The 11,911-nt window shown below is 58.2% G+C and overlaps 1 protein-coding gene across 2 annotated transcripts; it reads left to right on the top strand.

The window, feature by feature from the left end:
• Window positions 1–552: 552 nt before the first annotated feature.
• On the top strand, window positions 553–11,911 carry C3H2orf72 (chromosome 3 C2orf72 homolog). 2 transcript variants are annotated; one of them, XM_017343193.3, is made up of 3 exons: window positions 553–1,605; window positions 4,959–5,072; window positions 9,018–11,911. In XM_017343193.3, exons 1-3 carry the CDS (start codon window positions 1,017–1,019, stop codon window positions 9,155–9,157), a joined length of 843 nt encoding a protein of 280 aa, XP_017198682.3. In that variant the 5' UTR covers window positions 553–1,016; the 3' UTR covers window positions 9,158–11,911. The 2 variants fall into 2 exon arrangements, with proteins under 2 accessions (XP_017198682.3, XP_051704063.2); XM_051848103.2 differs by having other exon boundaries at window positions 555–1,605; window positions 4,962–5,072.

Here is an 11,911-nt window from a genome sequence, read left to right as displayed (position 1 = left end):
AATTAAAGAAAATTCAAAACTCAGCTCCTCCCTGGCGGGAGCCAGATTTCCAGTGCTCAGCAGTGGCTCCGTGGGGCTCGTGGCTACCGCAGTGGTCGTGGGACACACAGCCATCCCCACAGATGCTCTGGGGGACAAAGCTGACCCTTAGAACGAAAGGAAACGCATTCCTGCTTCTGCCCCGGCCTGCTGACATCCGTTTTTGCTGTGCCTAGCCCAGGGGCGGGGGGGCAGATCAGAGCCCCCTCCCATGTCCTCCTCTGCCCCACAGGGAGCAATATGTCTGCCTCATGTCCTACCCCTTTCTCTGTGCCTTCTCTGCCCACACCAGCAGCATGGCCAAGGCAGGCCGGGTCCACACACCACGCAGAACTCCCGATAAATGGCTGTTCCCGGTCTCGAGGCGGTGCTACCTCGTGCATCCGCCAGCTCTGCCTTACCATGGAGGGCCCGAGCGAGGCAGCCTCCCTTTATAAGGAAAAGGGGTTGATTTTGGCTCAAGTCCTGGAGGTTCAAAGTCCCTGGTGGCGACCTTTCTGCAGGCAGACCAGGCCCAGAGACGGGCGCCCTGTGCACAGCCTTCGGGGTCAGCCGCGGGGGCTCCACGCTAACAGCCTCACCCAATCTAATCGTGTCTCTGAGCTCTATGGTTGGAATGGGTTCCACTGTCTTGGCACCACTGACATAAGCCTGGAGGCGAAATCCCCTCCTGTGCCAGTGTGCACCTGCTCCGGGGACACGGCTGTCTGCCGCCGCCCGGCAGGTGCCAAGTGTCTGCAAGGCTGGCTGGACCCGGGGAGGAAGGCAGGAGGCCTCAGGGACTGCGGAAGGAGCCACCCGTAGGGGACTGGGGACACAGTCCTCTCCCTCCCACCCCGCCCCCGCCCCGCGGCCCTGCCGGGGGTCCGAACGCCCTGGCCCCGGGGGGCGTGTCCTGCTGACCCAGGCGCCGGGAGGCGGGCAGGGGAGCAGGGCGGCGGCGGCGGCGGCGGCGGCGGCGGCGGCGGCGGGCGAGCATGGAGCGCGAGCTGGAGGCGCTGGCGGCGGCGCCTGCCCTCCCGGCCGAGCCGCCCTTCCAGGCGCTGGTGGAGGCGGCGGGCGGCCGCGGGCAGGTGCTGCTGGTGGGCGAGCTGTGGGAGCGCGAGGCGAGCCGCGCGCTGCTGCGGGACTTCGCCCGCGCCGTGTTCCCGCCCGAGCCGGCCACGGCCAAGCCGGGCGGCCCCGCCGCGGCGGCCGAGGGCGCGGAGCCCCGGGCGGCGCGCGCCATCCGCTCGCCGCTCGTCTTCGTGCTGTGCCGCGCGTCGTCGCTGGCTGCCCGGGAGCCGCGGCGCCGCCTGCGGGAGATGCTGCGGGACGTGCGCGGCCGGCGGCGGGCCGGCGCGGCGCTGGTCGGGGTGCTGGTGGCCGAGACCGGACCCGAGGACGCGGCGGCGGCGGTGGCGCCGGGGCTGCGGCTGCTGGAGGCGCTCCTGCGCACGGTCTTCGGCCGCCAGGCGGGAGGCCCGGTGCAGGCGGCCGCCTACTGCCCCGGCCGCCCTGCCTCCAGCCTGGCGGTGCAGGCGGCCGCCTGCAGGGCCCTGCAAGCCGCGGGGCCTGGGCGACCAGGTGAGGCTGCACGGGGCGGCGGGGGCGGGCGGAGGCTGGGGGAAGCCCCCAGCTTGGACCCCTTTTGGCCGGGCCCCCTCTCACTGCACCTAGGTAAACTGAGGCTCGGAGCGGGGAGGTGCCCAGCGCCGGGCTCCCCAGCTAGCAGACAACGAGCCCTGGTCAAGGGGTCGAGTCTGTCCTGGGAGTGCAGGGCCTAGGACAGCCGAGGGGACCTGCAGGAGGCGGGGAGGTGGCTGGAGAGGAGCGCCGGAGCGAGCAGGTGGAGGGAGATGCGAGAGCCTGGCGCGGCGAAGTCATTTGCGCGGTGGCGGTGTCAGGAGCTCCCAGGGCGCAGCGCAGCTCGGGGCGCGGGGGGCCAAGGAGGGCGTCTCCAGCGCGGCGCGGCCCAGGGTGCGAGCCTGCGGGGTCGTGGGGAGGAGGCGAGGAGCCGTGCCAGGGACCCGGGGCTTTGCTGGGGGCTGAGAGCGCAGAGTTCTCCAGCGCCTCCTGGCGGCGCACCCTGGCTGTGCAGCCACCTGGGTGTCTCCCTGTTTCCCACAGGTGCGCCCAGCGCGCTCCACGCGCTCCTCGCGTGTAGGGAAGCGAATGAGGGTCCTTTCCTGCTACCTGCGGCAGAAAGATCAGATTCTCTCCATTCTGCAGATCGCGGCACTCCCCAGCTCGCAGCCCCGCACCCCGCACCCCGCCGGCGCAGCCCTCCAAGCCCCCCAGCCTCTAGTTCTTCAAACGCGAGCTCAGAGGGAGCCAGCTGTACACCCCCACGGCCTTGGCTTCCCACGGGGAGATGCCAGACCTGGGAGCGAGGGGCTCTCCCTGCAAGAAGACCTGGTACCTGTGACGGTACACATGTCGCAAACTCAGCTGCCTGCCCTGGCCTCTGGCAGAGGTCTTTGCCCCACCCCCACCCTAGCTGTGGGATCTGCCCTAAGGGGCTGCCGGGGCAGGAGAGATGGGGTCCCGGGAGGGGCGCGAATGCCCCAGGTGGACTGCTGTGATTGCCTCCCAGGGAGAAAGCAGGAAATAGAGGCAAATTCTCCCGCACCCTGTAGAGGCGGTGCCTGCAAACTCCTGCCGGGCTCTGGGCTCTTCCCTTTCTGTGTCCAGCTCCCCCAACCACGCTTGCTTTTGCACCTGTGGCTGCTGCCTGGGCCTAAGAAGCCTCTTGTGCCCTCCCCTTCCTCTGCACCTGGCCACTGGCCTGCCTCCTCCAGGAAGCCTTCCCCTATCCTCCCCGTTCCCGAGTGGAAATTCACCAGGAAACCCCAGGACCCTTGCACCTCCTGCTCTGTAAGCCCTGTCCCGTGTAAGCCAAACCTCCGCCCCGGCGGCCTTCCCACTGCCTGACACCCTGCCTGGGTGCAGAACGGGTGGATGAGGCCCCGCCTCCTCTTAAATGCACCGGAGCGCTAGTGACAATGGCATGCTTTGCAAAGTGTTAAGGGACTCGTTCTCTGCTGTGGTAAATGCTTCCCAGTGTTAGGAAAACACGCGGGGCAGGATAAACCCCTCCACGAGTGAAGGAAGGTCACGCGTATCCTAGATCTCGCCGCCCACCAAGTTCTGTGCTGTGGCGGCGCTGTTAGCCTTAAGCCCGTGGCCTCATGTGGCCTCATGTGGCTACGATGTTCCCAGCCGCTGTGTCTGTCAGCGTTTGCTGATCCCATTCCTCACTGCCCGAGGGCAGTTTTTTATTTTCCTAAGTTGCTTGTCTTTTGGCAGTGCCCTTGGTTTATTTGCCTAATCCAGCTGCCTTTGGGTTGGAAAACTAAAGATCTGGCTCCGTTGGAACTGAGAGTAAATTAAGAGTAAAACGACTTGGAATAACGATTAGGAACAAGGGCTTTTTTGGCTGCCAGGAGTTGTTTGTTTTTTTCTTAAGTTTATAGGATTTTAATATATATGTGTGCATGTTTATTTTTATTCTATTTGAAAGGCAATTTGACAGAGACAGACAGAGAAGGATCTTACCATTTGCTGGTTTACTCCCCAGATGCCCACAATGGCCAGGGCTGCGCCAGGCCGAAGCTGGGAGCCCAGAATCTGATCTTGGTCTCCTATGTGGAAGGCAGAGACCCCGATACTTGAGCCATCATCCGCTGCCTCCCAGGGTGAGCACTAACAAGAGGCTGGGCTGCAAGCGCTGTAGCTGGGGCTGAAACCCGGCACTTCACCATAGCATGCAGGCCGCTCCTGCTCCACATGGCCACCCTCTTTTCATTAAAAAAAAAAAGTTATCTAGTTATTTGAGAGACAGATTTTTTTAAACACACAGTTCCTGGGGCTGGTGCTGTGGTGTAACGGGTTAAAGCTGTGGCCTGCAATGCTGGCATCCCATAGAGGCACCAGTTCTCATCCTGGCTGCTCCTCTTCTGATCCAGTGCCTGGGAAAGCAGCAGAAGATGGACCAAGTGCTTGGGCCCCTGCACCCACGTGGGAGACCCAGAGGAAGCTCCTGGCTCCTGGCTTTGCCCTGGCCATTGCGGCCATTTGGGGAGTGAACCAGTGGATGGAAGGTCTCTCTCTATCTCTCTCTCTCGAACTCTGCCTTTCCAATAATCAAATAAGTCCTTAAAAAAAGAAAAATGCAGCTCCCTTGGCTTGACTTTAGATAGTCGTGGCTCTCAGACTAGCTCTAGATGACTGAAATCATATTCTGATCTGATAGAGTCAATGTTATTCCAAATTGTTATTGTGCAAAATCTATCCCTGTTGGGGGTCAGTGCCCTGGCTCACTTGGTTAATCTCTGCCTGTGGCACCGGCATCCCATATGGGTGCTGGGTTCTAGTCCTGGTTGGGGCACCGGATTCTGTCCCGGTTGCTCCTCTTCCAGTCCAGCTCTCTGCTGTGGCCCGGGAGGGCAGTGGAGCATGGCCCAGGTCCTTGGGCCCCTGCACCCGCGTGAGAGACCTGGAAGAAGCACCTGGCTCCTGGCTTCGGATCGGCATAGCACGCCAGTCATAGCAGCCATTGGGGAGTGAACCAACAGAAGGAAGACCTTTCTCTCTGTCTCTCTCTCACTGTCTGTAACTCTATCTGTCAAATAAATTAAAAAAAAAAATCTTCCTGTTAAGAGACAAAATCAGGGAGCGATCTCTGCCCTATGAGTGTGTTCTTTGGCGCCAGGTGCTTGTAATTAATCTCATATCCTTCCCATGTCCTTTGCATCCATCGCTGTGGTTTCCCCGTCAGTCACTCCATCACAGGGCACTGGGAAGGACGGAGCGAGGTAACCGGGCCGTTGAATCTAGGCGGCTGGCAGTGGAGGCTCTGGGGTGGCAGCGCAGAAAATCTGACTTCGGAAGCACGAACCGCTTGACCATCTGCCTCTGGGGTTTTGTGTTTTTCCTAGCAGAAGGAGCAGGGGAGAGGCCGGGCCTCCCGCGGCTGCTGGCCTGCTTCTCTTGGGGTCCCTGGAGCCAGAGAAAGGACCGAGATGCCGCCTCCTCCCGAGGCCCTGCTCAGGGTGAGTGCTTTGGCTTCCTGGACCCTGAGGGCTGAGTGTGTGGATGCAGGGACCTCAGGGACAGAGTGAGCCAACGTCCATGGAACCCCTGCCACGGGCCGGGTATGGGGGAGCAACGCGAAGGCCCCGTGCCTCCGGGCAGCTAGCACCCAGGCTCGGGCAGCAGTCTCCACCTAACCACGGAGATGCGCAGAGAGGACAGTGCAGGTGTCGCCAGGTGCATGGAGGGACACAGGGCGCCCAACGCAGTCTAAGTTTCCCTTAAGGGTCCATGGAGTGTCATGGAGCAAGTGACACTGGAGCTGAGATTTGCACGGATGAAAAATGGGGAATTCCGAGAGGAAATACCCGACCCAAAGGCTCGACGGCAGAAAGGGGGCTGCCCTCCAGGCCAGGGGGTGGCTGGAGAGGCGCCTGGGCTGCAGGAGCAGCGGCCAGAGGCAGAGCTGAGCCAGGAGGGGCCTTCAGCAGGCAGCCTGGACCGAACCGAGGCGGCGCTGGAACAAGGAGGAGAGGATTCATCCGGGAGCCTTGATACACAGAGGTGGGCCAGAAGGCGCCGGGGCAGACGGGCCTTGGTGCTGAGGCTGTTGTCATGGAGACGGGAGACACAGTAGGCCCAAGGATTCCGTGTGCTCACCCCACTGTATCTGTACTGAGCTTGCACATTGTCATTTTTCCTTGAAGACATCCATTCACATAGCGGTTACATTGTCATCTGGGGAGGATTCAAAGTGTGCAGAGGGTAGGCTGGCTAGGTGAGCTGCAGCTACATCGCCACTCTGTCTAAGGGACTTGAGCTTCGTGGATTGTGATAGCCACAGGGGGTCCTGGTGCCAGTCCCCCGTGGGTGCCCAGGGATGCTGTACCCAGAGGAGTAGGCTGCCCGGTCCCCAGTGGACATGCCCCACCCCCAAAGGGCACTGAAAGTATAGCAGAGGGCAGTGGTTTAAAATAAACATTTTGAGCCCCCCCCCTTTTTTTTTACAGGCAGAGTGGACAGTGAGAGAGAGAGACAGAGAGAAAGGTCTTCCTTTGCCGTTGGTTCACCCTCCAATGGCCACTGCGGCCAGTGTGCTGCGGCCGGTGCACCGCGCTGATCCGAAGGCAGGAGCCAGGTACTTCTCCTGGTCTCCCATGGGGTGCAGGGCCCAAGCACTTGGGCCATCCTCCACTGCACTCCCTGGCCATAGCAGAGAGCTGGCCTGGAAGAGGGGCAACCAGGACAGAATCCGGCGCCCCGACCGGGACTGGAACCCGGTGTGCCGGCGCCGCAAGGCGGAGGATTAGCCTAGTGAGCCACGGCACCAGCCGAGCCCCTTCTTTGTAAAAGCAGTCACTAGTGGATGCATCAGTGACCTACTGCTGTGTCCTAGATCGCCACAATGCCAGCTGGGCCTGTGCGCAGCTTCAAAAGGCACCGCTGTTCCAGTGCCTGCCTCGCTCAGGCTCCCCCCAGCAGCCACCCCTTCCTGCAGCAGGAGACCCTCTCTGTAGTTGAGGAGCGGGGAGGGGGGGGTCACAGGAGTGCCTGGTCCTCTCTTTCATCATGGGAGGCACCCTGCTTGGCAGAGTGAACACCTCACGGCACCCACACCCGATGCAGGGGCTTGTCCCGAGGCCAGGGTCTTGGGGACTCTCTTAGAATTCTGCCTTTCACAGTTGGAACTTCAAAACACACACACATGAAAATAAGTATCAAAAAACCATCCGCATAATTCCATCACTCAGGACTAACTACAAGTCTGCTTTGGGGCAGACCATTCTACTTGTCTATCTCCCTCTCATGCTCTCCCATGCTATTTAAAATTTAATAAATGCACCTGTATATAATATCTAAATAATCTGCAAAATGCTGCATGTATTTAAGACAGTTAAGCACAAAAATGGGCACAGGCATTTGGCCAAGCAGTTCAGATGCTTCCTGGGACCCGCACATCGCATATCAGAGGGTCTGGGTTCGAGTCCTGGCTCTTCCTCTGATTTCTGCTTCCTGCTAATGTGGACACTGAGAGGCAGCAGGTGGTGGGTCAAGTAGTTGGGTCCCTGCCACCCACTGAGAGACCCAGATTGAGCTCCTGACTCCCTGCTTTGGCCTGACCCAGCCCCAGCCACTGTGGGCATTGGGGGAATGAACCGGCAGATGAGAGATTTACCTCTGTCTCACAAATAAATTAAATAAATAAACTTTTTTAAAAAAATGCACAAAACATTAGCTTCAACCTCTCTGTCATCATTTTGCATGTATCCAGAAACTAAAGGAGAAAAATAAAGCAAAGGAATCATGTAGCAATTGTATGTAAATCTTGGATGCTGTTCCTCTCTGTACCATATACAAATGTCATGTCAAAGTGACTGTATTAAAATACAAATGGCATTTTTGGACTACATGGCTGGCCCTCTGTGTATCTGGGAATTCAACCAGCCTTGCGCCAAAACTATTTGAGAAAAAAAAATTGCATCTGTGCTGAACACGAAATGACATTTGTCTTGTCCTTACTTGCTAAGCAATACGGTGTGACAGCTGTTTACACAGCACTGCCTGGTAGACCTAGAGACGATTTTTTTTTTTTTTTTGGCAGGCAGAGTGGACAGTGAGAGAGAGAGACAGAGAGAAAGGTCTTCCTTTGCCGTTGGTTCACCCTCCAATGGCCGCCGCGGCCGGCGCACAGCGCTGATCCGATGGCAGGAGCCAGGTGCTTCTCCTGGTCTCCCTTGGGGTGCAGGGCCCAAGCACTTGGGCCATCCTCCACTGCACTCCCTGGCCACAGCAGAGAGCTGGCCTGGAAGAGGGGCAACCGGGACAGAATCCGGCGCCCCGACCGGGACTAGAACCCGGTGTGCCGGAACCACAGGCAGAGGATTAGCCTTGAGCCGCGGCGCCGGCCCTAGAGACGATTTAAAGTGTGCAGCAGGATGAGCGTAGGTTATATGGAGACGTCATCTTCCACAAGGGACTTGAGCATCTGGGAATTTTGGTATCTGTGGTGGGGAGGGCGGATGCCTGGGACCCATCCCCTGCAGACACCCAAGGACAACTGTATATGCATTTATAGTATATATCGTCAACACCAGATATTATATGTGTTATATTATGTCTAGTTGTTATATATAGTATATGAAGATAGGGTATTAGAGTGTATGTTTATTATATGTGGTATACTACATACATGTAGCCATAGAGTGTGGCAATCTACTTTCCTCATCGATAACCTGTTGGACTATCTTTTTGTGGCAATACTGATGTGCCAACAGCATCGTTTGTTTCTTCTTTGTAGACTAACATGCAGTTGTAAGACATAATGTAGAGATTCTGTGTGTATTTCTCCCGGTTTCCCCAATGGTGACAACTTGATACTGACGTTGGTTCAACCCTTAGATCCTACGAGGATTTCTCCAGTTGTGTGTTTGTGTGTGTGTGCATGTGTGTGTGTTCACATGGGATTTTATGCCACCTCCTTTGTAGTGCCCGAATCACACTGTGCGGGTACAGCTGAGGATGCTCCCCTCTCTCCTTGCTGGACTGGAATCAGGGTGCTGTCGCTGGAGAGGGAGGAACTGTCACCCAAGCAGCAGAAGCAGTCAGGGACTCCGCCACCCGTGCAGAGATGGCGCCGGCATCCGAGTTGGTGGCCCCAGGGGCCCAGTGACCCAGTCAAGGGCCCGGTTCTCGCCTCCTCTCTGCTGGGCCACCCCGATGTTGGTTTCACTCTCAGGCTGGTAACAAGCAATTCCACTAATTATTCTCAGTTATTTTCTTGGGATAAAATCCTAGAAGTGGAATTGCTGGGTCAAAGGGTATGTACACCTTTAAGGTTTTGATAACGTGTTTGATTTGGCTTTTTAAGTAGATGTTCAGGGGCAAACTTCCTCCCTCTGGTCCCAGCTTACTCTGAGCTCAGACCGGTCACTTCCGGTTGGATAATTCCTTCTCCTGTGTTCCAGACCACATCCAGGACCCTGAGGAGGAGCTGGCCCTGACAGCCGTGTTTCCCAACGGAGCCTGTGAGGACCTCACCAGTGGGTTAAAAGCCTGCGATGGAGTCGTCCACACTCGCACTGAGCCCACTGGAGACTCGAGATAAAGACTGGACTGTAGGGCTGACCTTGGCCCTGACCTACGGGCTGGGCCCTGGTTCCTCTCACTGAGCCTGCATCTTACTGTTGACCACAGGTGGCGACTGCAAAGACCCCTCCGGCCAGGGGCTGCCATGTTCACCGTCACCGTTCAGGCCGCGGGACTAAGCCGACCTAAGAGAAGTCTCCTCCCCACTTAGCATTGGCTCCCTTGCTGGTCGCAGTGCGGTCGGTTTGTCTCTTTGTGCCTCAGTTTCTCTAAGCCAGTGAGACAGACGGCCCCTCGGGGCTCCGCCATGCTGTGGCCTCCTGGGTGTGTTTGCAGTGCTCTGGGCACGTGCCCCAGAGTGCAGCTGGCAGGGTCCCTGAGCCACAAGTCATCAGTTCGGAGGTCGTGACCTTGGACATGTTGTCGCTCCGTCTGAGCCTCCTGCTTCCCCAGTGCACGGGGGAGCTGCCAGCTCTGTCGCTTTCTCCAACCACGGGCCAGGCCCCCTTCCAGGCCGCACTGGAAACGTGTGCGTGTATAGGGAGGGAGGTCACTGTGCCTGTGGGCTTCCCTGGCACTGAGTGGACATCCCGCAATGTGCAGCAACAGTCTCCAACAGCAAAGAACTGGTCCTCTCAAAACGTCAGGGTGACACCTCTGAGAAACTGAGGAACCGATTGCTTCTGCCTTCAAATTCCAGGAAGGATCGCCTGGAACACAATGGTCTGGCTTCCCAGGACCTTGGCTCTCGGAGCAGGCCAGGGCCACAGCCCTCTGTGTGCCGTAGGGCCAGGACAGAGATAGCTGTGTGTGCCTGTGAGAAGAAAGGGCCTCTCTGTCTCTCATGTCAACGTTGACTGTCTGTGCCAAGTTCTTTGAGGATAAGAATGCTGGGAGCTGCCTGTGGCACCCAACAGAAGGAAAGCCGGGGGCAGTAGGGCCCAGCACTGGCTCTGGGTCTCAGGTCTTAGCCAAGGTCAAAGCAGGCACAGCCCAGAGGTTCTTGCAGTCCTTTCTGTGTGTCTGAGCCAAACAGGGTAGAGGAGTTTCTCCTGGAGCCAGGCCGGCCACCTGTTCACTCACAGAGGGAACCCTGGATTACCCGGTGGCCTTCCCTGCCTGTCCCTGGAGAAGTGTGGAGTCCTCAGAAAGGCAGCAGCAGCCCTGGTTCCCCCTAGCAGGAAGCCCTGTCCGAGCGAAGTTGCAGAATTCCTGCACTCGCGCACACGGCTCCCAGCAGATACACCACTGTGCCTACTCTGGGCCTCGCACCCCCGAGCTGCTGCCTCTCTTTGATTCGCTATGCCAGCTCTCATGATGGCGGTGCCAACATTTGGAACGAGGAAGCATCTTTGGCTGAGGGACTCTGATGTGTAGAAGGGACGGACTCTGCCTACCTGGTGCCTGTTTCTTCCCCGTAATAGGGAGCCCAATGCTGGGGACGGTGGGGGGATGAGCGGCTATCTTTGGGGTTGGCCGGCTGCAGGCGTTTCAGTAATGCGGGGCTGTCACCCACACGGGGCCCAGCTGGCTTCCTTCTGCACGAGAAAGAAATCGAGCGACCTCGAGTCCTTGGTTCTACTGATTGTGTTTCCAGATGGGGAGCCTGGTGTTTTTGAAGCTGCTGTTTCCTTCCATTTTGCTATTAATTTCTTTATAGTAATCCTGATGGAGTGTTATTATTTGGTGGTCGGGGGGAGGAGCCTGCCTTAAGTTAGAAATTTGTCTGGCCAGTGCCACCTGCGGCGCCGGCACACCGGGTTCTAGTCCCCGTCGGGGCGCCGGATTCTGTCCCGGTTGCTCCTCTTCCAGGCCAGCTCTCTGCTGTGGCCCGGGAGTGCAGTGGAGGATGGCCCAGGTGCTTGGGCCCTGCACCCCATGGGAGACCAGGAGAAGTACCTGGCTCCTGGCTCCTGCCATCGGATCAGCGTGGTGCGCCGGCTGCAGCGCGCCGGCCGTGGTGGCCATTGGAGGTTGAACCAATGGCAAAGAAAGACCTTTCTCTCTGTCTCTCTCTCTCACTGTCCACTCTGCCTGTCAAAAAAAAAAAAAAAAAAAAGGAATTTGTCTAAGGAGGAGCAACAGGGTTTAAAAATCTTTTGGTGTTTGTTGCCAATATTTGAAACTTGAGGGATTGCACACACAAAAAATGCATGTCTAGTGTTCGGGTAGGGGAGGGGAGCTGTTTGCTGCAGTTCACCCCTGCCTTTCTTGGGACCCCTCGCGCCTTCCCCCCTGCACCTCGCTGGCACAGCACAGCTGCCCGCTCCTGGCACAGGCAGGCGTTGGCTCAGCAGTCTTGTCTACAGGTGGTGTGCACGTGAGTTCCTCATGGTCTTTGTGGCTGCTGGAACCGGCTGATGGTCCTGGTGTGCTGGACTTGGGTCCTGCCTCCCAGTGGCTACAACAGGACTCACAGCCCAGCCACGCCGCCTGGGACATGGCCACTGCAGGCTCTCTCCTTGGAAGGGCGTCTCTCTGGGGTTTTCTAGCAGGCAGAAGAGCCCAGTGCCACCGGGGGGGGGGGATGATCTTGGTGGTGGGTCTCTTTCTTGGAGAACTTTAAAAAGGCCTGAAGGTTGGGTGGGCCTGTGGAAGGCAGACGCGCTGTGTTAGGTCGGTGGTCCTTAGGAGCCATTGTTGGGGGACCTGCACCCGGGCCACAGGCTGGCCCTCGGGTACTAATCCTTGTAATCTGGCAATAGTTTTGCTACTCCTGGCTGGAATGGCTAATTCTTTATATGTAATAAAACCATGCAGCACTTCATTGGTA

Source organism: Oryctolagus cuniculus, chromosome 3 (genome assembly GCF_964237555.1).
Source record: "Oryctolagus cuniculus chromosome 3, mOryCun1.1, whole genome shotgun sequence".
In the NCBI taxonomy this organism is placed as follows: domain Eukaryota; kingdom Metazoa; phylum Chordata; class Mammalia; order Lagomorpha; family Leporidae; genus Oryctolagus; species Oryctolagus cuniculus.
Note: the sequence above shows the minus strand (reverse complement) of the source record. Positions and strands in the feature narration are given on the sequence as shown.